The 21,442-nt window shown below is 50.7% G+C and overlaps 2 protein-coding genes across 3 annotated transcripts; both read left to right on the top strand.

The window, feature by feature from the left end:
• The first annotated feature begins 8,430 nt into the window (after nt 1-8,430).
• On the top strand, nt 8,431-11,683 carry VAMP8 (vesicle associated membrane protein 8). Its single transcript, XM_039217617.1, has 3 exons — nt 8,431-8,546; nt 9,858-10,016; nt 11,246-11,683. The coding sequence occupies exons 1-3, from the start codon at nt 8,544-8,546 to the stop codon at nt 11,387-11,389; spliced, it is 306 nt and encodes a 101-aa protein (XP_039073548.1). The 5' UTR covers nt 8,431-8,543; the 3' UTR covers nt 11,390-11,683.
• Nucleotides 11,684-11,685: 2 nt separating this feature from the next.
• On the top strand, nt 11,686-20,247 carry VAMP5 (vesicle associated membrane protein 5). 2 transcript variants are annotated; one of them, XM_039217616.1, is made up of 4 exons: nt 11,686-11,693; nt 11,861-11,924; nt 19,212-19,349; nt 19,785-20,247. In XM_039217616.1, the coding sequence occupies exons 3-4, from the start codon at nt 19,266-19,268 to the stop codon at nt 19,992-19,994; spliced, it is 294 nt and encodes a 97-aa protein (XP_039073547.1). In that variant the 5' UTR covers nt 11,686-11,693; nt 11,861-11,924; nt 19,212-19,265; the 3' UTR covers nt 19,995-20,247. The 2 variants fall into 2 exon arrangements, with proteins under 2 accessions (XP_039073547.1, XP_039073546.1); XM_039217615.1 differs by lacking the exons at nt 11,686-11,693; nt 11,861-11,924 and adding an exon at nt 13,836-13,922.
• Nucleotides 20,248-21,442: the final 1,195 nt, after the last annotated feature.

The raw sequence follows: 21,442 nt of genomic DNA, 5'->3' as shown, positions 1-21,442 counted from the left end.
AAGAAAGAAAGAAAGAAAGTGGGGCGCCGGGGTGGCTCAGTCAGTTAAGCTAAGCATCTGACTTTGGCTCAGGTCATGATCTCACGGTTCGTGCGTTTAAGCCCCGCGTTAGGCTCTGTGCTGACAGCTAGCTCAGAGCCTGGAGCCTGTTTCAGATTCCTTGTTTCTCTCTCTCTCTGACCCTCCCCTGCTCACGCTGTCTCTCTCTGTCTCTCAGGAATAAATAAAACATTTTTAAAAAAAGATTCCATTAAAAAAAAGAAAGAAAAGGGGCGCCTGGGTGGCTCAGTCAGTTAAGTGTCCCACTCTTGATCTGGTTAAGCGTCCCACTCTTGATCTCAGCTCAGGTCATGATCTCCCGGGGGCGCCTGGGTGGCTCAGTCGGTTAAGCGTCCGACTGCAGCTTTGGTCATGATCTCACGGTTCATGGGTTCGAGCCCCGCGTCGGGGTCTGTGCTGACAGCTCAGAGCCTGGAGCTTGACTTCGGATTCTGTGTCTCCCTCTCTCTCTGACCCTCCCCTGCTCACGCTGTCTCTCCCTCCCTCTCTCTCTCTCTCAGAAATAAACAAAACATTAAAAAAATATTTGAAAAAAAAAAAAAAGTCATGATCTCCCAATTCGTGAGATTGAGCCCTGCATCGGGCTCTGTGCTGACAGTGTGGAGCCTGCTTGGGGTTCTCTTCTTTCCTCCCTCTCTCTCTGCCTCTCCCCCATGCATGCTTGCTCTCTCTCTCTCTCTCCGAAAATAAATAAGCATGAAAAAAATTTTTTTAAGAAAGAAAAAAACCCAAAGATACTCAACATCTTGTTTTATTAGGGAATTGCAAATTAAAACAAGATAGCTATTAGAACGGCTGAAATCCAAAGCACCACCACCAACTAATGCTGGCAAAGATGTAGAGCAACAGGAGCTCTGCTTCACTGCTGGTAGGAATGCAACATGGCACAGCCCCTTTGGAAAACAGTGGGGAAGTTTCTTACAAAACTAAACATGCTCTTACCATGCGATCCAGCCATTGTACTCCTTGGCTTTACCCAAATGAACTGAAAAATTATGTCCACACAAAAGCTGCGCACAAGTGTAAGCAGCATTATGCATAATTGCCCAAACTTGGAAGGAACCAAGATGTCCTTCAATAGGTGAATGGAGAAACAAACTGGCACATCCAAACAATGCAATATTCAGTGATACAATGAGACGAGCTATCAAGCCACAAAAGGACCCGGGGAACCTTAAATCCATATCCCTAAGTGAGAGAAACCAATCTGAAAAGGCTATATCGGTATGCCCCAAACTGATAACCCTGGAAAAAGCAAGACTGGTTTTAAGGCAAAAGATCAGTGGTTGCCAGGAACTGGGGAGAGGGAGGGAGGGATGAAGGTAGAGCACAGGTGGTTTCTAGAGAAGTGAAACTACTCTGTATGATACTGTAATGGTATCATGGCACATAGGTGTCATTATACATTTGTCAAAACCCATAGAATGTGAACCTTAATTAAACTATGGACTTCGTTAATAATAACGTATCGATATTAGCTCATCAGTTGTAACAAATATACTATACTAATGCAAGATGTTAATAATGGGAGAAAAATGGGAGAGGGCTAAGTGTTGTATGGGAGCTGTCTGTACTACTCAAAAAAAAAATTCTTTTAATTCTAAAACGTTGCTTCAGCTCACATTTTAACTACACAAGTGGTGTATGGGTTCAAGCCCCACACTGGGGTCCATGCTGACAGTGTGGAGCCTGCTTGGGATTCTCTCTCTCCCTCTTTCTCTGCCCTTCCCCTGCTTGTGTGCACACACTCTCTCTCTCTCAAAATAAACTTCAAAAAATGTGTACTGCTTCATTAGGGATGTCCTTAATTGAAAATGCAAGTGCACAGCAGGGAGTAATCCAATGACTACTACTACTACAATTTGGTGCCTTATTCCTGCTAAGTTGCCAACAGTTTTATTACCCATGGTTGCTTTTGCATCATCAGTGCAAATTGCTTTTGTATCATCAGTGCAAATGGCAGCACAGTCAAAAGGACAAATAATGTATCCATATTATTATAGAGGTAGTTTTGTCCTTGAAGACCCCAGGGGTCCACACATCTGGACTGTGTGTTGAGAATCATTTTCCTAAAAGGAAGGAATGTCAGGAGTAGATGTAAAAGTAGGGATTACTAGGGACAGATGTGTTTGGCAGGTAGAATCACTGGGCTAACTTTTCCTACTGCTGAGGGTCTGGCCCACTTCTAGGCCATCCTAACAGATAAGGTAGGCCAAGTCACTCTAGAAGCCATTGATCTATTTAGGGGATGAATCTCTTAATCTGCTGTCAGCCCCAGTCCAGATGAATTCAGTGTGGGTTGGAAAGGCTGGGCTAGCTCTTCTACTTAAATGGTTCCATTAAATTCAGCATTTATGGTCTATTATGGGACAAGAACTGTACAGGTTACAGAGAAAGACACAAATTAGTAAGTTGTGGCCTCTGTCCTCTTCCTTGAAAGACAAGAAAACATAATAATAAAAGAATATAAAAAAAATAAAAGAATATAGAGATAATAGGATAATAATAGAATATATAAAATTCTGTATATTTTTGAAAGTTTATTTATTTTGAGAGAGAGAGCACATGCACACCTGTGTGGGGTGGGGCAGGGACAGGGAGAGAGAGAATCCCAAGCAGGCTCCAAGCTCTTAGCACAGAGCCCCATGTGGGCTTGATCCCACGAACCATGAGATCATGACATGAGCCCAAAATCAAGAATCAGACGCTTAACATACTGAGCCACCCAGGCGCCCCTTTAAAGTCCTAAGTATTAGGGGTGCCTGGGTGGCTCAGTCGGTTAAGTGTCTGACTTCAGCTCAAGTCATGATCTCATGGTCCGTGGACTCAAGCCCCACATCAGGTTCTGTGCTGACAGCTCAGAGCCTGAAGCCCATTTCAGATTCTATGTCTCCCTCTCTCTCTGCGCCTCCCTTGTTCGCACTCTGTCTCTCTCTGTCTCAAAAATAAAATAAAACATTAAATAAATAAATAAATAAATAAATAAAGTCCTAAGTATTAAATGAGGTGTCAAATGCTGTGGGAGCACTGAGGAGGAACTGAATTATGACTGGAGAACTCAGGAAAGTTTCTGAAAACTTGAGCTGGACTTTGAAGGATGAGTATAATTTTGAAAGGAGAAAGGGAAATCAAAACTTCTTGGTAGTCTTGCATGAATGAAGAACATTCTGGATAAGAGAATTACAGCTAATAAATGAGCTGTGGTAACTCAAAACCTCTCCACTTCATGATTTTAACTTGTTTTTGTTGAAGGGGTTGATTTCCAGTTTATCCTTTCTGGACTAGTATACGAAGACTCATGCCATTTAGCATCCATTTATCCATAAAATAGTCCAACATCTAGGAAAGAGATTTCTTCATGGACCTTTTCTAATACAAATTATCTTTTTATATGCACTGGAGAGAAAGAAGCCCTCTTTTGGATCTCTTGATTCAATACCCCAAACATTTAGTGAGTGCCTACTCTGCTTATGGCATATATTTTTTTCTACAAGGGTGCCAAAATAAAGACATAGCCCCTGCCTTCACAGAAGTTAAAGTCTTGGAGGAGTCAAATGTGTATGCAGCTAATGGCAAAGCATATTGTAAAGTCTATAAAAGATAAAATGTAATGGAGATCAGAGGAGGAAGAAGTTAACTTCAGGGGGAAATCTTGAAGGCTTCATGCAAGCAATGTCTTAAATATGAATACGCTTAGTGATGAATGAAGCAGGATATTCACTCGTCATGAGAAAAGTCTGCTTGAACAAAGATATAAAAGGGGATGGTGTGGGGGCTCCTGGGTGGCTCAGTCGTTTGGGAGTCCAACTTCCACTTAGTCATGATCTCACAGTTCATGGGTTCGAGCCCCGTGTCAGGCTCTGTGCTGACTGTTCAGGGCCTGGAGCCGGCTTCAGGTTCTGTGTCTCCCCCTCTCTTTCTGCCCCTCCCCCACTCGCACTCTGTCTCTGTGTCTCTCAAAAATAAATTTTAAAAAAGCTTAAAAGGGAGGGGGAATAGTGTGTTTGAGGAAGGAAATATAATTTGGTATGACTGGGGGGACTGGGAGGTGAGTCTCATGGGAGATAAGGTTTGAAAAGCAGGTTAAAAAGAATCTTGGGATGCCAAATTAAGAACTTTGGGCTTTACTCTGGGGACTGGGTGGAGAATATTCAAATCTGTGTTTTGGGAAGATAACAAGCAGCCCTGTGAGGAATGGATGGGAAAAGAAGGGTCAGTTTGGAGGTGAATGGAATTATCCAGAAAGGAGATAATACTGGCATTACCTAGGAAGCAGGAGCTGGTGTGGAAAGGAGAGAGTGGATAGAGAGACCAAGACAGAATCAAGACTTAGTGATGTCCCACTGTGGGTGTAGGAGTTTAGGGATCCCTAGCTTGGGAAACTGGTAGAATGGAAGTACTACTACCCAGCAGGAGGAACATAGGAAAAAGATCAAGGGTTTGGTTTGACCGTCAGGGGTGTCTGTGGAGAGGACATTGGAGAGGGAGCAATAGCAGTTGAGAACAAGGTCAGGGCTGGAGACACAGATTTGGGGACCATCCAGAAATGGCTGCTGCAACCATAATGCATTGCACTTCCCTAGGGAGACCAGGGTTTCAACCTTAGCACTGCTGACACTTTGGTCTATATAATTCTTTGCTGTGAGAGGGCTGTAGGAAATTTAGCATCCTTGGCCTCTGCCCACTGGATGCCAGTAGCACATCCCCTCAGTTGCAATAAACTGAAATGTCTCCAGGTGTTGTCAAATGTCCCCCTTGGAGGGCAAAATCAACCTCATAGAGTACTATTGCTCCAGGAGAGTGCAGAGTCAGGAGCGGAGATGGCCAAGGGCAGAACCTTCTGATTCTAAGGTCACAGTCAGAAGGAAGAAAGCACGTTAGAAGCAATGGGGGGAGGTGACTGTGTCACAGATGGGGTGGCCAGCAGTGTAACAGTCAACAAAGGGGGTTGGAGACAAAAGAGGCTTTGGCAGTGGTGAGAGCTTTATGGTCCTTCAGGAAGCAATTTCAGTTGTGCCTCGTGAATGGGCCTTTCCTTATTTTCTAGCCTTTCCCCAGAGGGGAGTAAACTGCCCACTTGGGCCATAAATAAGATAGGGACAGATGTCAGTGTACCCCCAAAGTTTGCCTGGTTGCTTTGCAGACTGTTAACTATTCATCTTACATTATTTTCTCATTCTATTTTGTCTATTAGTCTCTTTTTTCATTTATAAAGTGGTTTAGTAGAAATATAGAAATATATATCCATATCATTTAATCCTAATAATAACCCTGCAAAACACTTTCATTCCTCTTCCCATTTTGCAGACGAGGAAACTGAAGTTCCCAGAGGCGAAGTGGCTTGCCCAAGACCACACAGCCAAGGAGCAGGAGAGATCATACCCAAATCTTCTGATCACGCAGGGACTGAGAACACTCTTCATCACACTGTGATTGCTTCGTTGGCTGCCACTCCTACCACGGAGCATTTTTCTTTGCAAAGTGACTGATACTCCATTTCTTCTGGGATAGAGCAATCAATGACTTATTTCTCTTCTTGCACCCTGCCCATAGTATCATTTCTTTTTCCTTTCCTTTCCTTTCCTTTCCTTTCCTTTCCTTTCCTTTCCTTTCCTTTCCTTTCCTTTCCCTTTCTTTCTTTCTTTTTCTTTCTTTCTTTCTTTCTTTCTTTCTTTCTTTCTTTCTTTCTTTCTTTCTTTCTTTCTTTCTTTTCTTTCTTTCTCTCTCTCTCTCTCTCTCTCTTTCTTTCTTTCTTGTAAGCTCTAGGCCCAATGTGGGGCTTGAACTCATGACCTCAAGATCAAGTGTCACATGCTCTTCTGACTGAACTAGCCAGGCACCTCCCACCCCCCATAGTACCATTTTTGCTCACTGTACACTGTTTGGTGCCTTACTGAGTGTCTCATCCTGTGGGGGCATTAGCAAGGTGGCCTTCTGCCCAAGGGTAGCACTGTGATGTTTGCATGGGTGAGGCCAAGGCTGCAGGGGTCCTGCAAGGGGAAGAGGAGTGTGAAACACGTTACAGTCCCAAGTCTGGGCCCTAGAGAATCCCCCTAATGGTTGCTGGGTCTAGGCCCAAGGGTCGGCTCCCTCAGGGACATCAATGTATATCCAAGGCTGGCAGTGGCCTACTAGACCCCAGTAACTCCTCAACTACTGTAACCGTGATTTCCACCCTGGAAATCCTTCATTTCTTTCTGCTCTCCTCAGACATTCTACTCTGGCCCTTTGTGTTTTGGCACCTTTCATGTTCCCGTATCCACCATTGCACTTAGCATTTGGAATTTTTTTGGGAGACAGAGGGCGCAAGTGAGCTAGGGATACAGAGAATCCAGTGAGGGGCAGACAGAGAGATAGGGAGAGACAGAGAAGGGAGACTCACCCAAAGCAGGGCTCCAGCTCACCCGAAGTGGGGCTCGTGCTCATCCAAGGCGCGAATAGAACTTATGAACCATGAGATCATGACCTGAGCCAAAGTCAGATGCTTAAGTGACTGAGCCACCCAGGAGCCCTGGAATTCTTAGTAATAGTAATCACAATAGCCACCATTTACTGAGAGTTTTTTCAGTGCCAGGCACAGACAGTGAGGTAACTGAGGCTTAGAGATGTCACATAAGTTTATCTAAGGTCACACAAATATTAAGGTATGGATCAGTATGTCTAATAGAAATACAATTTGAGCCACATTTGTAATTTAAAATTTTCTAGTGGCCAAAGTAAAAGAAAAGAAACAGGTGAAATTAATTTTATCAATTTTAAAAATTTAACTCCATATACTACATTACTTCAACATGTTGTCAGTATGTAAAATGACTAATGAGATATTTACATTCTTTTTTGCATAATAACTTTGAAATACAGAGTGTGCTTTACTCTTACATCACTTCTCAGTTTATTTTAATTTTTTTAATGTTTATTTGTTTTATATTTGAGAGAGAGAGCGAGGGAGGGGCAGAGAGACAGAGACAGAGAATCTGAAACAGACTCCACACTGTCAGGGCTTTGCCTGAGGATGTGGGGCTTGAATACATGAGCCATGAGATCATGACCTGAGCCAAAGTCAACCAACTGAGCCACCCAGGGGCCCCTCACTTCTCAGTTCAGATTAGCCATAGTTCAAGTACTAAGTTCGTAGTATATAGTACATAGTACTATGTGTATAGTCAACAGCCACATGGGGTCAGTGGCTACTGTACTGGGCAGCACAAGTACAGATCAAGAATTCTGACCCACTTTATAGCCTTTCTAAGGATGGTGAAAGCAGGCTGGTACTGTGCACCAAAATTTGGGTTTGCAAAATATAATAACTTGATCTAAATTGTGATAAGATTTCATTATAAACTAGAATACAGTACCTCAAAACAAAGGTCCAAAATTTGTAAAATCGTTTAAAAAAATCATGTGTTAGAGAAGCTGACATTTCCCTCTTGGAACTGATACTTCTGTGATGGGACAGGAATGTTTGTTCCCTTTTGCGTGACCCTGTTATTGTTCTGTCTTGATAAATAGCATCCAGGAAGACTGGATTTTCTCTGGCCTGGAGCCAGGTGGTGGAAAAATCCTTTGCCCTGGGGCCCTTCTCTGGTCCATAGGGCAGGCACCTGACCATTTCTAACTCACTTCACCACCCACTCATGGTGGCTCCTGAAGGGATTGTTGAACTCTGGGACGCAAGAAGGGGTTGGTGAACCATCATTTCCTGGTTCCAACAAAGGCTAGGCCTTTGTTCTGGACACTGTGCGAGGCACGCTGCATGCGCTATCATTCTCACCATCCTCTGTCGTCAGCATTAGCACCTGCAAAACCCAGAGAGGTGAAGAGGTTCACCCAGGGTCACACAGCTAATAACTCAGAGCTTTCTGACACCACAGCCCAAGATCACAGCATTCCAGACTCTGGAGGTTTTAATACTTTCTGACCACCCATGCACATGGGAACAAGGGTTGCCAGCAAGAAATTTTCATATCTGTGTTCTGTTTCTATGTTAACTAGCCCTGGCAGGGTGCTTAAGGTTGATTTCAGTCTCTAGGATTTGGGGTCAGATATTCAGGACATTTAAAAGAAAGGAAGGAAGGAAGGAAGGAAGGAAGGAAGGAAGGAAGGAAGGAAGGAAGGAAGAAAGAAAGGAAGGAAGAAAGAAAAAGGAGACAGCTTCCCTTTCTAAATCTGGAGGCCCAGCCTCAGGAAACCTAGGAGGGCTGCTTGATCTTTCTCTTCTTGTTCCTGATGAGTTAGAAGACCTTTGGTGCCCGGGAGCCCTGTTGCTTTAAGTCTAAGCCCTGGTTTGGGAGGAGACTGGGAGGGCAAAGGAGGCTGCCCGCCTACCTGGGGGAACCTGCCGGAGGTGAGGCTGGAGCCGCCTGGGATGCGGGGTGGGCGGGGGCAGGCTGAAAGTTGGAGCAAGCAGGAAGTGAACCGAGGGCCGCCCGGGAGGAAACAGACTAGGCGAGTTTGCCGCTGACAGGCCTGAGCCGCTTGGAGACATGGTGAGCGAGCTGGGAACTAGGAAGGGGGGCCGATTCAGAGAAGGGCCGGAGTGGGCTGGGGGCTGGGGATCGGGAGAGCTCGGCGGCGGAGTCGGAGGGCTGGGCCAGGGCTGACCGTGGCCTCTCTCCTTTGACAACTTGGCTGCAAAAAGTTCGGAGCCGCCTGGGCGGGTGTTCCTGCACCTTCTCTACTCCCTCCCTTGACCTCTGTGCTGGCCTGGAGCAGGGTTTCGGTGGGGGTGGGGGGTCCGAATTCCAGGCGGGGAGTTGCTGAGAGGCCTTTCATCTCCTGCTCCAGCCCTCCCGCCGCCGGGTGTTGTGACACCCCTGGGCAGCACCTCTGAAGTTCTCTGGGCGGATTCCAGCCCCGCGGCAAAATCCCCCCCACCCCCTGCCTTTCACTTTATCCCTACACCGAAACCCCAGGAATCTGTCTTCTCCACCGAGTCTGAGGGATCAGGCTCCTCTCCATAAATGTGAGGAAGGAAACTAAGGGTTTGTGAAAGACTCAAACGTTAGGTTTCTGTGATAATCCATCTAGTTTGGACCCCAGCTCCTGGCCTGTTTCAAAAGGCCTAGGGTCAGGGAGGGAGGAGCTTCATAATAGTTTTCTCTCCCTGTTCAAAAACCTTATCTTCACCCAGGGCAGAAGTGCCCTCCATTTCCCCCAACACCCAGGCTGCTGTTTTTGTTGAATATCTGCTTAAGCAGGCAGTCGTGGCCTGGTGGCTGCGCGTGGTGCTGTGTGGTGGGAAAAGCAGAAGTTCGTGGCGCAATGACTCTCCCTCCTGGGGCCTGAGTGCTGTTGCTCTGGGTCACAGCACTTAGGCTGGAGGCCTGGGCCCCCAGCTTCTGCCCGGCCGCTGCCTTGCAGGGAAGCGGGGTTGTGCTGGCTGAGGGCGTTCTGCTGGCCAGCACGTGTATTTGTCATGAGGACCCTTTGGTTAGTAGTGGTGGGTTTCTACTTTGTGAGACGCCAGCCCAGCAGTTCCTTCTGACCCCATCAGGGGAGCAGGGAAACAGTGGAGAGGGATTTAGTGCTGGGTTTCTTTTCCTCATCAGGGGCCCTGAGAACCTGAAAAGAAATTTGATCTAGTCTGTCTAGCATCAGCACTCACCTTCTGAGACTTAATAACACATTTATTTTTGATTACATGAGTAATACGTGAAAACATTCTCTTTGTAAACAGTTCAAGCATTAAAACAAGCTAAAGTCCATCTTAGGCCTTCTCCTCCTCTGGCCTCTGAGGCTGAGTCTCAGTTCCTCCACCTCCACCGCTTGACCGAATTAACCCCTGTGTTGCTGCCCAGGACGAGGCCAGTGGAGGTGGAGGAAATGACCGCGTGCGGAACCTGCAGAGTGAGGTGGAAGGAGTCAAGAATATCATGACCCAGAATGTGGAGCGGATCCTGGCCCGAGGGGAAAACCTGGACCATCTCCGCAACAAGACAGAGGATCTGGAAGCCACAGTGAGATGGGGAGCCCACTGCGGGTAGAGGAAGAGAGAGGGGGGAGGACTGTTGAGGTTTGAGGGGTTGGTGGTGTTGGGGGCACAATGAATAGGAGAGAAGTCTGCCTTTTCACGTGGTTTGGGAATTGATGAGCAAGTCCACAGTCCTGATTCTGCTCTATTCCACTGACTGTGACTGGGATCCGGGGAAGGGGTCCAATGACTGGGGAGGTTGATTCTTGGAGGCATTTTATGAGAGAGACAGATGGCCCCGTCAGCCCTTCCATTCTTTGGCTTCTCTCCCATGAAACTGATTTTCCTCTTTGAAAGCTCTCCTTGACAATCCTTTGGACCTGACCTCCCCAGGGCAAAAAATATTGGCTCTGGAAACTCCTCCTAGGGCCTTTGGCCTTCTCTGGGGGTTATTAGGCAGGGGGCGGAAAACTGCTGGAGTTTTGCTGAGTCTGCTTTAAAAAGATGCTGGGAAGAGCAGTGAAATTCTTTGATCAAAGGGTCCTCTGCTAACTGAAGGCTAGAATAATATCTCCCACACATCTTGCTAGACCTCATTCCTCTCTCTCTTTAGTCAGCTGCTCACGGAGGGAGTAGCTCTAACAAAGTAACTCCAGTAAAGGCTGGAGCCTAAGGCTTTAGGTCCTTGGGGAGAGAGAATGGCCGTGGCTTTCTGAGTCCTGTGCATAATCCCTGGGAAAGGGTTGTTTGTCTCCCCGGGACTTGGTGTTCCTCTCGGTAGCCTAATCTGGGGAGCATGGCTCAGGGAAACTTAATATCTGCAACCTGAGTTGAGGAGAAAGAGCAGTTTCTCTCACCTCTAGCCTCCTCCATACTGCTCTGGCCCACCTTCTGGCTTCAGCTGCCCCCATGGGGCAAGGGGTCATGGATGCAGGGAGATGGGGCCATCTGGAGCTTGCACCCCTTGGCTCCAGCGTGTGCCCTCCCAAGGTGGGTTGTGCAGACAGGGTCGCACCCCCAAACGTGAGCAAAGTCCCCTCCACATGCGTGATGGTGCAGGGTAGGAAGAGAAGGGGGAAAGCAGGGGCCCAAAGGGAGCCCAGGAACTCTAGATTTGAACCTGGCCCGCCCGATTGTCATGAAGGTGGGAGGCAGAACATTTATTGCTAACAGTCCGTTACCGCAACTGATCACTTAAGTATTTAGATGTATGGGAGGGGCGCCTCTGTTCCAGTGCGAGGGTGCGCTGGTTCACTCTGCCTTATCCCCCAACAGTCGGAGCACTTCAAGACCACGTCACAGAAGGTGGCTCGGAAGTTCTGGTGGAAGAACGTGAAGATGATCGTCCTCATCTGTGTGGTTGTTTTTATCATCATCCTCCTCATCGTGCTCTTTGCCACCCATGCCATCCCAACTTAGGGAGCCCCACCCCAGCCTCCTCTTCAGGGCAGCCCTCCAGAGTGGGTGCCAAGAAGGGCCCTGTCTCCCATCCTCCGCAGGGAATGCTGCTCTGCCCTCCCGCCCCTCACTCTGAGGCCCCGCTGCCATACTGTCTGCCCCAGGGAGCACCTCGGTCCCCCGGAAGGAGAGAGCCGAACTGTGGCTGTGTTTCCTGGGCCCTCAGAGTTGGCTGGAGAGACACCCAGAAGGCCCAGCAAGTGGCTGGGAAACTGATGGTGGCCGGTGGGCAATAAAGACCTTTCAGTGTCCCTACACATGTGAGGTAATTTCTCCCTTTCCATTTTGCCTTTGGCCCTTCTATTTCTTTTCCCCCTGGGGTCCCCTTCTGGCTGCGATCCTATTTGAGTTCCAAGTGGTTGGAGGGGTAGAGAGCGTATGTTTGGAGAAGAAAGACGGAGCCTCCTCATTCTTCTCTATTCATTGTCACAGGTCTCAAGAACCAGAATTTCCTGAGGGTCTCGGCAAATGGAAAATTCAAAATCATTTTAGGGTGGTGTGCAGGATTCCTAAGTGTCCATCTTGGGTCTTGCCATGTCCCTTTATTACTTTTCTGCTGGAAGTGTTAGCCTAGGCAGCCCGAGGGCCTCCTGCCTCACCCGTCGCTGCCATCTCTCTTCTGTGGTCCTGTTGCAGTCTAGAGTGTGGGGTTGGAGGAACTGGGCTGCTCTTCCTTCTCTTTGGTTCTTCAAAATTCTTTCTTTCTTTTTAATGTTTTATTTATTTCTATTAGAGAGAGAGAGAGAGAGACTGTGAGCAGGGGAGGGTCAGAGAGAGAGGGAGTCACAGACTGAAACAGGCTCCAGGCTCTGAGCTGGCAGTCAGCACAGAGCCCGACGCGGGGCTCGAACCCACAAACCGCGAGATCATGACCTAAGCGAAAGTTGGACGCTTAACCGACTAAGCCACCCAGGCGCCCCTCTTTCTTTTTTTTAAAAGTAATCTCTACAAGTCAACATGGGGCTTGTCCTCACGACCCCGAGATCAAGAGTCACATGTTCTTCCGACTGAGCCAGCTGGGTGCCCCTGGTTCTACAAAGTTCTATTTGTCTTTTGTCTGCCCCTGCCCTTTTGGGACTTAGCAGGGCCTCTGGGTCTCAGCTGAGGGGGCAAACATCTCTTCCCATGTCTCGTGGTTGGGCCCAGTCAGTGTCACAGGACAGGGCCTATGGCCCTCCTTCCCCTCCATGTACAATGGAGCTCTTTGTCTTTGGGCTTCCCTCCTCCCCAGCCAGGTTCCACCTCATTGTCACTCTTTCCTCTGTCTTGGTTTGGGGAAAGAGTTCTTGTCATCTCTGTCCCCATTTCTCCCCTGGGCTTTCCAATATTAAAAAAAAAAAGACAACCTGTTTTGGGGAGGGAGTGTAGAAGGAACAGGGTTAGGAGACAGGATTTGGAACTCCTACTGGCAAGTCCTGGAATCCTACTCTGAAAGGGGGGCGGGGGGACAATAGAAAAGCCCTCAGGGCAGTCTTGGTCCTCCTAGGTCCTCCTAGGTCAGGCTACAGCCATCCTCTCTCCTCAGGCCACTCCTGGATTCACGGTCCGCAGAACTGGGGTGAAACCTCTTCCCTGGGACCCAGATTGCCCAGGGTGGGGATGAGGGCTGTGCTCACAGGGGCTCAACCCTAGGAGGGAAACGTTCAAACTCCTTCCTCAATAGGGGCCACAACTGAGGTGCTGGGGGTGGCACGGGTGGGGTGGAGAACAGGTGGCTGTGACTTGCTTGCAGCAGTGAGGGGAGAGGCTGGGAATGGGTAGAGTCAGCTCAGGAAGGCTCTGGAAGGGTAGCCTTGCCCGTCTTCCGATTGAGGAGCAGGGTCATGAGGGCAGGGCCGCAGCTGCCCTTGTGGTGAAGAGGGAAATACAGAAAAGCCTGAACTAGCACTTTTTTCATGGGGGCCTGTTTTCTTTTAAGCGAGGCGGCGTTCACACAACATACGTCGTCGTATACGTGTACATACACTTGTATCATGCAGCGGTGCTGTTTTAAAATAGACAGTTCAGCGGCAGGTGATGCATTCACAATGTTGAATGTGAAGAAACTTTCTTTCCCTTCACAACTTTCTGGGGGAGTCGGCGTGGAATGCATTCCCCGAGGTGGCCGAGACCCCGCGTGGCTGGCGCTTTGCGTCGTCTCTAACGCAGGGGCACCGGGACGGTGGCTTGTTGCGTGCGATGGCTCGGCTCCAGAGTCCACTTCTTTGGGCCCCCGACGTGTGGGGCGGGGTGCAGGGTGCAGAGCGAGCCCTGGGCTGTTCAGACGTAAGCGCCCGGTTCCGGGGGCCTGGGAGCCAGGCGAGGCTGGGCCGGTCGCCGGCAGCTTTCGCTTTTCGTTGGTCTGGGTGCAGGCGCAGGGCAGGCGCGCCCCCCGCCCCCGCCGCCCGCGGCCCCGCCCCTCCGCTTCCTCCCGGGTGTGTGGCACCGCGGCCACTCGGCGACAGAGGAGCGAGCCGGAGCCGGCCCGGCGGCGGCGGCGGCGGCGGCAGCTATGGTGAGGGCCCGGCGGGGCAGAGCCGGACCGGTGCGGGGCAGAGGGCGACGTGTGGGTGGGAGACCGGAGTCTGAAGTCCGAGGTGGGAGGTGACCTCCGGGATCCGCGCCGGTCCCCTCCGGGGAGGTGGCCACCGCCAGGAGCAGGATGGGGGCCAGAGCCTCCACCGGGGCGCACAGGCTGGGGAGGGAAAGTTTGGCCGCCTTCGCGCGGTGAGCGCGACTCGGGCTTCCCCCTTCTCTGAGCCAAGTGGTTAGGGAGTCAAGACTCCAGGCTGAGATCCTGGTGGTGGCCGCTTATGGGCTCTGAGCCCGGGCAAGTCACTTAACCTTCCTGAGCCTCCTTTTCCGCATCTGTGAAGTGGGGTCAGCAATACCTGCGTGGCCGGTGACTCACCTCCTGGTGAGGTTAAGGGAGATTCTGCCTGGCGCTCAGAACCTTCTCCTGAGAAGTGGTAGGTAATGTGATGACCTCTTCAGCCTTTCCTGGAGCTGTGAGGAGCCAAGTGTGGCCTGGGAGTTGGAAACCTGAGCAGATGGACTGGCAGAGGCTCTGCTAGCCCCATGGCAGGGTGTTGGAGGGCACGCTCCTTCCCCTGGGGAAAGATCAAGGGAGATGTTTACCATGAAAGTTCCACTGAAGTTATTGGAGTGTGGCACAGGCCTGACTCCTAACCTCTGCCTAGGGACACATTCTGGAAGTGAGTCATCCCCCACTCCTGCTGCAGACTCTGGCCTGTGTCCCCACTTGCCATCTCCGAGGCAAAGGTGTCAGGAACAGGTGGTGCCGGCTGCTTCGCCTGTCCCCTGGACTCTTGGGAAGATGGGCTGGGCAGGAAGCAGGCTTGGTGCTTTAAGATTCTGCGCTGGAGAAGCTGGCAGAGGGGTGACGCGTGTGGCCTGGCTGGGGGTCGTGATGCCTGGATGGCCTCCTCTCTAGGGAACTGGAGGCAGGAAGAGGAAGCAGGGCAGGAAGGTTGCACTGAGCTCTAAGGTCACGCCAGGAAACTGAGGGAGGCTCCGAGAATGGGACAGAGCTCAGAGCCCACTTCCTAGCGTGCAGGCCAAGGGATCAGGCAGGGCTAGGGGTGGGCTTCCAGTTGGCCTTTAGCACGTGGGGAGAAGAGGAAACTCCTGAAATGAAGGCTCAGGCCAGGATAACTTCCTGGGGGGTACTGGAAAACTCTGGCCCCCTCACAGGCTCATCTGAGGCAAGTGGATCAGAGCCCGGGGAAGGTCTGCGGACCTAGCCCTGTCCCTCTGTTTCTTTCAGTCTTACCCCTTTCTCTGCCCCCAGCACTTTCCCTTCCTTCTTCCCACTCCCTTCCCTCCTTGGTCTTTCTTCCTTGTCCTCTCCTCTGATTCATTCAATCAACAAGTATTTCTTGGGCATTTCTTCTGTGCCAGACATGTGGCAGGAATAGGTGATAGAGCGGGACCAAAGAGTGATGGGAAAGATGACAGCTGAGTGGGTAAGAGCGTGAATTCATTCATCTTATAGATGGTCATCTCGTATGCACCGTCCGATGAATGTGGGTTTTGAACCACGGCTTCCCTCATGTGCACACAAGTTGAGCTGGCGGCATCAGAAGGTCTGTGGAGTCTTTACCCAGCCAGCTAACGTATTTGACCTCCCTTTACCTGCGTTCAGTTTAGCACAGTAGTTAAGAACATGATTCTTGGGGTTTATATTGGTTCAACTCCCAGATCATCTGCTTACTGGCTCTGTGAGCTTGGACAGATGATTTCACCCCTCTTAGCCTCAGTTTCTTATAAAACTGGGATGACAGCCTGCCTTCAGTGAGGTGTTGTGAGGATTAAATAAGGTAAGGAGTACAAACAGCAGGCAGCACGGTGCTTAGCTCGGAGTATGTGTCCATTGAATTGTGGCTTTTATTACCATCAAGATGTACGGCCTTCTCAACAGCCGGCAGTGACTGATGGGAATAAACTCTACACAGGTTATCAAAGGGCCCCGTAAAGTTCTGTATTAAGGTTAGAGGCGGACACACAGGTTTGCAGTAAGGAAGAACTTGCTTGGCTGTGTATTTTGTAAAAGTATCTAAGAGGTTTTATTTTATTTTTTTAATATTTTAATTTATTCCTAGGAGAGAGAGAGACAGTGTGAGCAGGGGAGGGTCAGAGAGAGAGGGAGATCCAGAATCTGAAACAGGCTCCAGACTCTGAGCTGGCTGTCAGCACAGAGCCTGACGCGGGGCTCGAACCCACGAACTGTGAGATCATGACCTGAGCTGAAGTCAGATGCTTAACCGACGGAGCCACCCAGGTGCCCCTAGAATCGGGGTTCTTTGGCACTAGACAAGAGAGAAGGGAGTTAGGACAGGGAGGTTTGGGAGAGCTTTGTTTTTAGAGGCACCAAGGTTATTTGGCTTGGAGAAACCAGAGATACTTGAGGGCTGAAGGCAGGCTATTCTGTACAGAGGGCTAACTGTCTGTCAGGAACATTTCCTGTGTAACTGCCATCCTCTGTCTGCCAACCATGCTGATGCTCGCCCTCTACTGCACAGCCTCAGCCCTGCACACCCCCAAACAGGGCTGGCAAGTGCCCCTCTCACCCATCCTTCCTTTCCATGCTCTCTGCTCCCCACTATCTGCAACCCCTCACACCCTTGCTGGTGGCATTTGTCCACCCCTTCTGGCTGTTCTCTCTGCCTGGAGTTTTCTCACTGCTGTCTTCCACCAGCAGAGAAATTATTCTGAAGCCCCTCTCTGGCATCCCCCATCCCCCCGGCTCAGAAGGGTCGCGTTCTGTGTCTCCTTCCAAGCGACTGTCCCCTTCTTGACTTTTACTCTCTGTGTTCTCTGGCCCCACCCTGCCCCCTCTGCCTGGTGTGTCTTTGCCTGAATGCCCCAGCCGCACCCCATCCTGCAAGGGCTTATCCACCTCGTCCATCCCAGTTCACAGGAATCCACTCTCTGAGGGAGGCTCCAACCCTGGGTATGCGTATCTCACAGCACAGCCCTTCACTCTTCTCTACGTCATATATGTCTCTTTCCCTCGGTCTATAGTAAGCTTCTTAAGAACGGGCACAATTCATTCAGAAATTTTTTCCCACACGTCCGCTGTGTGCCAGGCAATATATTGAGTTCACAGTGGCAGGCGTAGCATGGCCCTGCCCTCTGGTCCCTTACCTCCTTCCACATTCGGTGATTATTTCTCATTGTGCCAGCAGGGGCCTATGCATAGTGTCCTTTTCCAGCTAGTTGAGGGAGGGCCCAGGACGGCCAGGGACTTGAGCCTGGGGCCACTGTGTTCCCTGGAGTGAATGTGTTCTTTTAGGCCTGGTCCCACCTTGGCTCCAGACAGTGGCTTTGCAGTGGGGGGAAGGAGGCTGCAGCAGGAAGCACAGCCAACTCTCTTGGGGAATGTGACCCAACGTCACCCCATGTTGGAGAACACGAGAATAATAGCTGTAGTTTTCAGAGTAGAAAAGCAGTAATATTCAGCATCCCACCAACCTCTAGCAGTGATTGTCATTTCGGGTCTCTGTCCCTTCTCAAGTTTTTGCCTTGGACTGTTATGAATGTGGCGATGCCCTGGGTCGTGTGCATGTGAACCGTGAGCTTGCTGACTAACAAGGTAGCAATAAGAGTGGTGGCGATGGGTGACAGGAAAAGTTAGTGATGGGGGCAACTTCCTTCTCTCTGTGTTAGTGCTCTTTGTTCCCCAGTTAGTGCTCCCCCAGCCTGTGAGTGCACCCCTCTGTCATAGTTTGCCTGCCCCCTCTCCAAGCAGGTTGCTTTTCTAAGCTCATGGGTAAATATTGACCTACTTGGGTTTCAGATGCCTGCCCCATGAAACTCTTGCTGGGCTAGATAAACACGCTGGGAAAACATCTCTTGAGAATAAGAGCTGTTCTTGGATAGGCTATAACGTGATGGCCTGCTCAATGAGCCCTTGCAATGGTCAGCACTGTGCTGGGCTGCCCCCCACCCCACCCCGGCCACCAGGATGGGGGGCAGACAAAGGTAGCTCCTCCCTCTGGGGCCTGTGGTCCAGCTGGGCAGATAGGACTCATATACTGGGAATGCTTGGAGGTTGTGTGCAAGACAGCTGCAAGGATCCCGAATGCATTTCTTGCCTGAGTAGGAGTGGCCCTCTGTGACCACCAGATCCCTACCCTTTCTCTGGTTTTAAGTGGAATTTAGTCAAGTGCCAAAATGTCTGCAGCAGACAATGGGCAATATGGTCTGGCAGGAAAGGGAGCTTGGCCAGTGCTGTGTGGGGAGGAGATGAGAACAGGGATGGGCTGCAGGGGAACTAGGCTGTGGGAAGGGAGTTGCTGTGGTTTGTTAATCTGCTGGTATGCATCTCCCTGACATGTCCCTGGACCTGCTCCTGGACTTCCAGTTTTTCCTGGGGCCTCCTGCCCTAGATCTCACTTGGTTGTGTGTGTCCAAAGCCCAGTCCCTTTCTTGCTTGTGATGCACGCTCTCTTCCTCTCTCCTGTTCTCAGACCACCCCCCCCCCACCCCTCCCTGCTTGAACCCTGCACCGGTCTTCCTCTGAAATCAGCTGGGTTCTTCTGTCTGGTGTGGTTGCTGCCCAAGCTGAGAAGTCTAAGAGTTGGTCTTGTCTCTGTGAGCTAGACCCTAGTGAAGACAGTGGGTAGCTGGACAGCTGAGGCCAGCAGCCAGGGAGGCTGAAGTTCCCAGGCAGACAGGGAATCAATTTTGGTGACTGATATGGGAGCAGGGTCATGCCAGGAGGCCGAACTGGCCTGACTGGTCAGAGGGAGGTTTGATCTCCCAGTTTGTTTCTGTGTGTGTGTCTGTCGGCTTAGGTGGAAGCTATCATGTGTGGTGGTCCAGGGTGACCTTTCTAGCTGGGGAGGGGTGGGTCTCCTCCCTGTCTGGTTTGTAGCCAGGTAGCTTGGTGCCGTCTTCTCTGGTGCTTCCCTGGGCCAGTGGGAAGCCACAGGGCAGGTACACATTGGGTAAGGCCATCCTAGAGAAAGTGAGCAAAGTATCTGCTTTGTGGGAGGGTGAGACCCTGGGAGGTTTCCATCCTGAGGCATCTGAGAGGATGCTGAAAGCCAAGGCTGACCTGGGATCTGCCTTGATTGGAGAGGAGAGGAACCTGTGAGATCAGAGGCAAGCCACACACACACTCCTTCACTCTGTACATATCATACCCTTGCATGTAAGATACTGTTTCCTGTATCCATACATCACCTCCCACCCCACACACACTGGGGGCAAGGAGGCTGCTAGGTCTCAGGCCCAGGTGGGGGCCTCCTTCAGTTCTGACCTTGGGCTTGGCGCCCAGGCAGGGAAGGAGTTGGAACGGTGCCAGCAGCAGGCGGATGAGGTGACGGAAATCATGCTCAACAACTTCGACAAGGTCCTGGAGCGCGATGGGAAACTGGCGGAGCTGGAGCAGCGTTCTGACCAACTTCTGGACATGGTGTGAGGCCTGGGGAAGCAGGGATGGGGGAGGGTGAGGCCAGGAGGAGTCCTCAGAGAGAGAGAGAGTTCGCAGGCTGTGCTCAGGGTCCCCTTGGTGGGGTCTGAGGCTTGCCTGAAGGCAGGTGTGGGGCCCGTGGGTTTGCTGAGCCACCCTTAGCCTAGATATGCTCCAGGTAAGCCTCGTGAAGAAGTCCTGGGTTTGAAGCTGTGCAGCTCTGTAAAGGTTGAGGGCTGGTATTGTTAACTGGAGTGTCTGAGACCAGGAGTCAGGCTGGGAGGGTTCCAGGGCAGGCTATGTGGAGAAGGGAAGCAGACAGGCTGGAAAGATGCAGACGGAGACTAGGCCCTTCTGGGGAGGTGGAGTTGGGAGACCCTGGCCCTGGATTTCTAGAGGAACCACTAACTCCCATCCTGTGTCTGGGAATGTCCACAGAGCTCAGCCTTCAGCAAGACGACCAAGACCCTGGCCCAGAAGAAGCGCTGGGAGAACGTCCGTTGCCGGATCTTCTTGGGGCTGGTGGTGGGCGGCAGCCTGCTCATCATCCTGATTGTGCTGCTGGCCATCTTTCTCCCACAGAGCAGCAAGGGCAGCAGTGCCTCTCAGACCCAGGACGCAGTGGCTGCCTCGGGGCCCAGGGACTGACCCAGCTGGGTCTGGAGGAGGGCCGAGTGGCCACACTGGCTGGTTCTGGTCTCCAGAGAACCCTGGTGTTTGCTCCCATCTGAGCCGCCCAACCGAGTGCTGAAGAGCAGCCCTGACATGTGCACCTTTGCATCTCCTATCACGCCACAGACTGGTCCTTGAGGGCAGCCTCCTGCCCCGGCCGTGCCAGGCCAGCCCCACCTGGAGCTCAGTAAAAGCTGCTGTTTGGTTAAAAGCTGCTGTTTGGTTAAAAGCTGGAGTGTCTGTGTGTGTGTAGGTCTGAAGCTCTCCAGGTTGCCTCCACTCCTGGGGCTGCTGAAGTCTACCGCCCTAAGGCCTCTATTCCTGGGAGATGGCCCCTTTCCTTTCCCTTCCATACTTGATTCAGCCCTACCCAGACAGGTCCTTCTGGAGTGCAGGTGGAAAGACAGCGTGACTCCCAAACCTGACCCTTCAACCAGTGCCCTCTAAGCCTGTTTCCCTAAGAATGAAATCTATTACTTTCTGATGTCTTGAGGATACTCATTATAGGACTCCAGAAGAGGAAAGTACTTCAGAGATTTTTATATGACAAGGCTCTCACCTTTGGGACAGACTTTTTCCTTTCTGAACCAGCCCCCACCCGCCCAGCTCAATTTCTCTCCTATGTTCTTCCTCAAGCTTGACACCTGATTACCGATGAGGCGGATAGCAGTGAAAATGGGAAGGGCTTCAGTGGTGCAGTAGTGCACAGTCCCAAAGGATGGCCTGGAGTTTGCCCCGTGGGAAAGAATTCAGGCTTTTCAGAGCTCCTTGGCCACACAGGGCCAAGCAGGCAGTGCCTTTGGGGTCACAGGAAAGATGATGAAAGGGTAAAGGGCATGGAAGAAGGAAAGAAGGCCCTAACAAGACTGAGGAAGTTGGGCAGTCTCTGCCTGGCTACCTGACTGCGTCTCAAACTCAAGTGTGGGTGGAAGGAAAATTCAGGGTCAAGTGTGTAACAGAAGCAGTTCCTTGTTAGGCAGAGGGAGGGCTACTGACACAAAAATAAGAACAAACCTGAGAGTTGTGTGGAGCTTTACCCCTCACAGGGCTTGTTACTTCTACTCTGGGCTCATTACCATCTTTTCCTGGGAGAGATGGAGAAAAACACTTGGCCCTGCAGTTGGATGGTCAGGACACCATAGTCAGCAACACCACTTAGAGGCCACGTGAGTTTGGGCAAGCCACTTCCAGGACTTGGGTTTACCTATGTAAAAAGGGACATACTTAATTCCCAGAACACTTGTGAGGACTATTTATGCTGTGTGTAAAACATCCATCAATGTAATGGCTCAAGATGCCAAATAAATGGTAGCTACCATCCAAATCATTTAGTGCAGTAGTCCTCAACTCAACCCAACGTCACAGTAGAATCACCTGTAGAGGGGCGGCTGGCTGGCTGGTTCAGTCAGTAGAGCATGCGACTC

The sequence above is a fragment of the Hyaena hyaena genome, unplaced genomic scaffold (assembly GCF_003009895.1).
Source record: "Hyaena hyaena isolate Hyena2069 unplaced genomic scaffold, ASM300989v1 scaffold_699, whole genome shotgun sequence".
NCBI classification, from domain to species: Eukaryota; Metazoa; Chordata; class Mammalia; order Carnivora; family Hyaenidae; genus Hyaena; species Hyaena hyaena.
Note: the sequence above shows the minus strand (reverse complement) of the source record. Positions and strands in the feature narration are given on the sequence as shown.

Coding starts and splice junctions, on each gene's coding strand:
- VAMP8 (XM_039217617.1), top strand. Junction 10,017..11,245: donor CAGAGGATCTGGAAGCCACA/GTGAGATGGGGA, acceptor ATCCCCCAACAG/TCGGAGCACTTCAAGACCAC.
- VAMP5 (XM_039217615.1), top strand. Junction 19,350..19,784: donor CTGACCAACTTCTGGACATG/GTGTGAGGCCTG, acceptor GAATGTCCACAG/AGCTCAGCCTTCAGCAAGAC.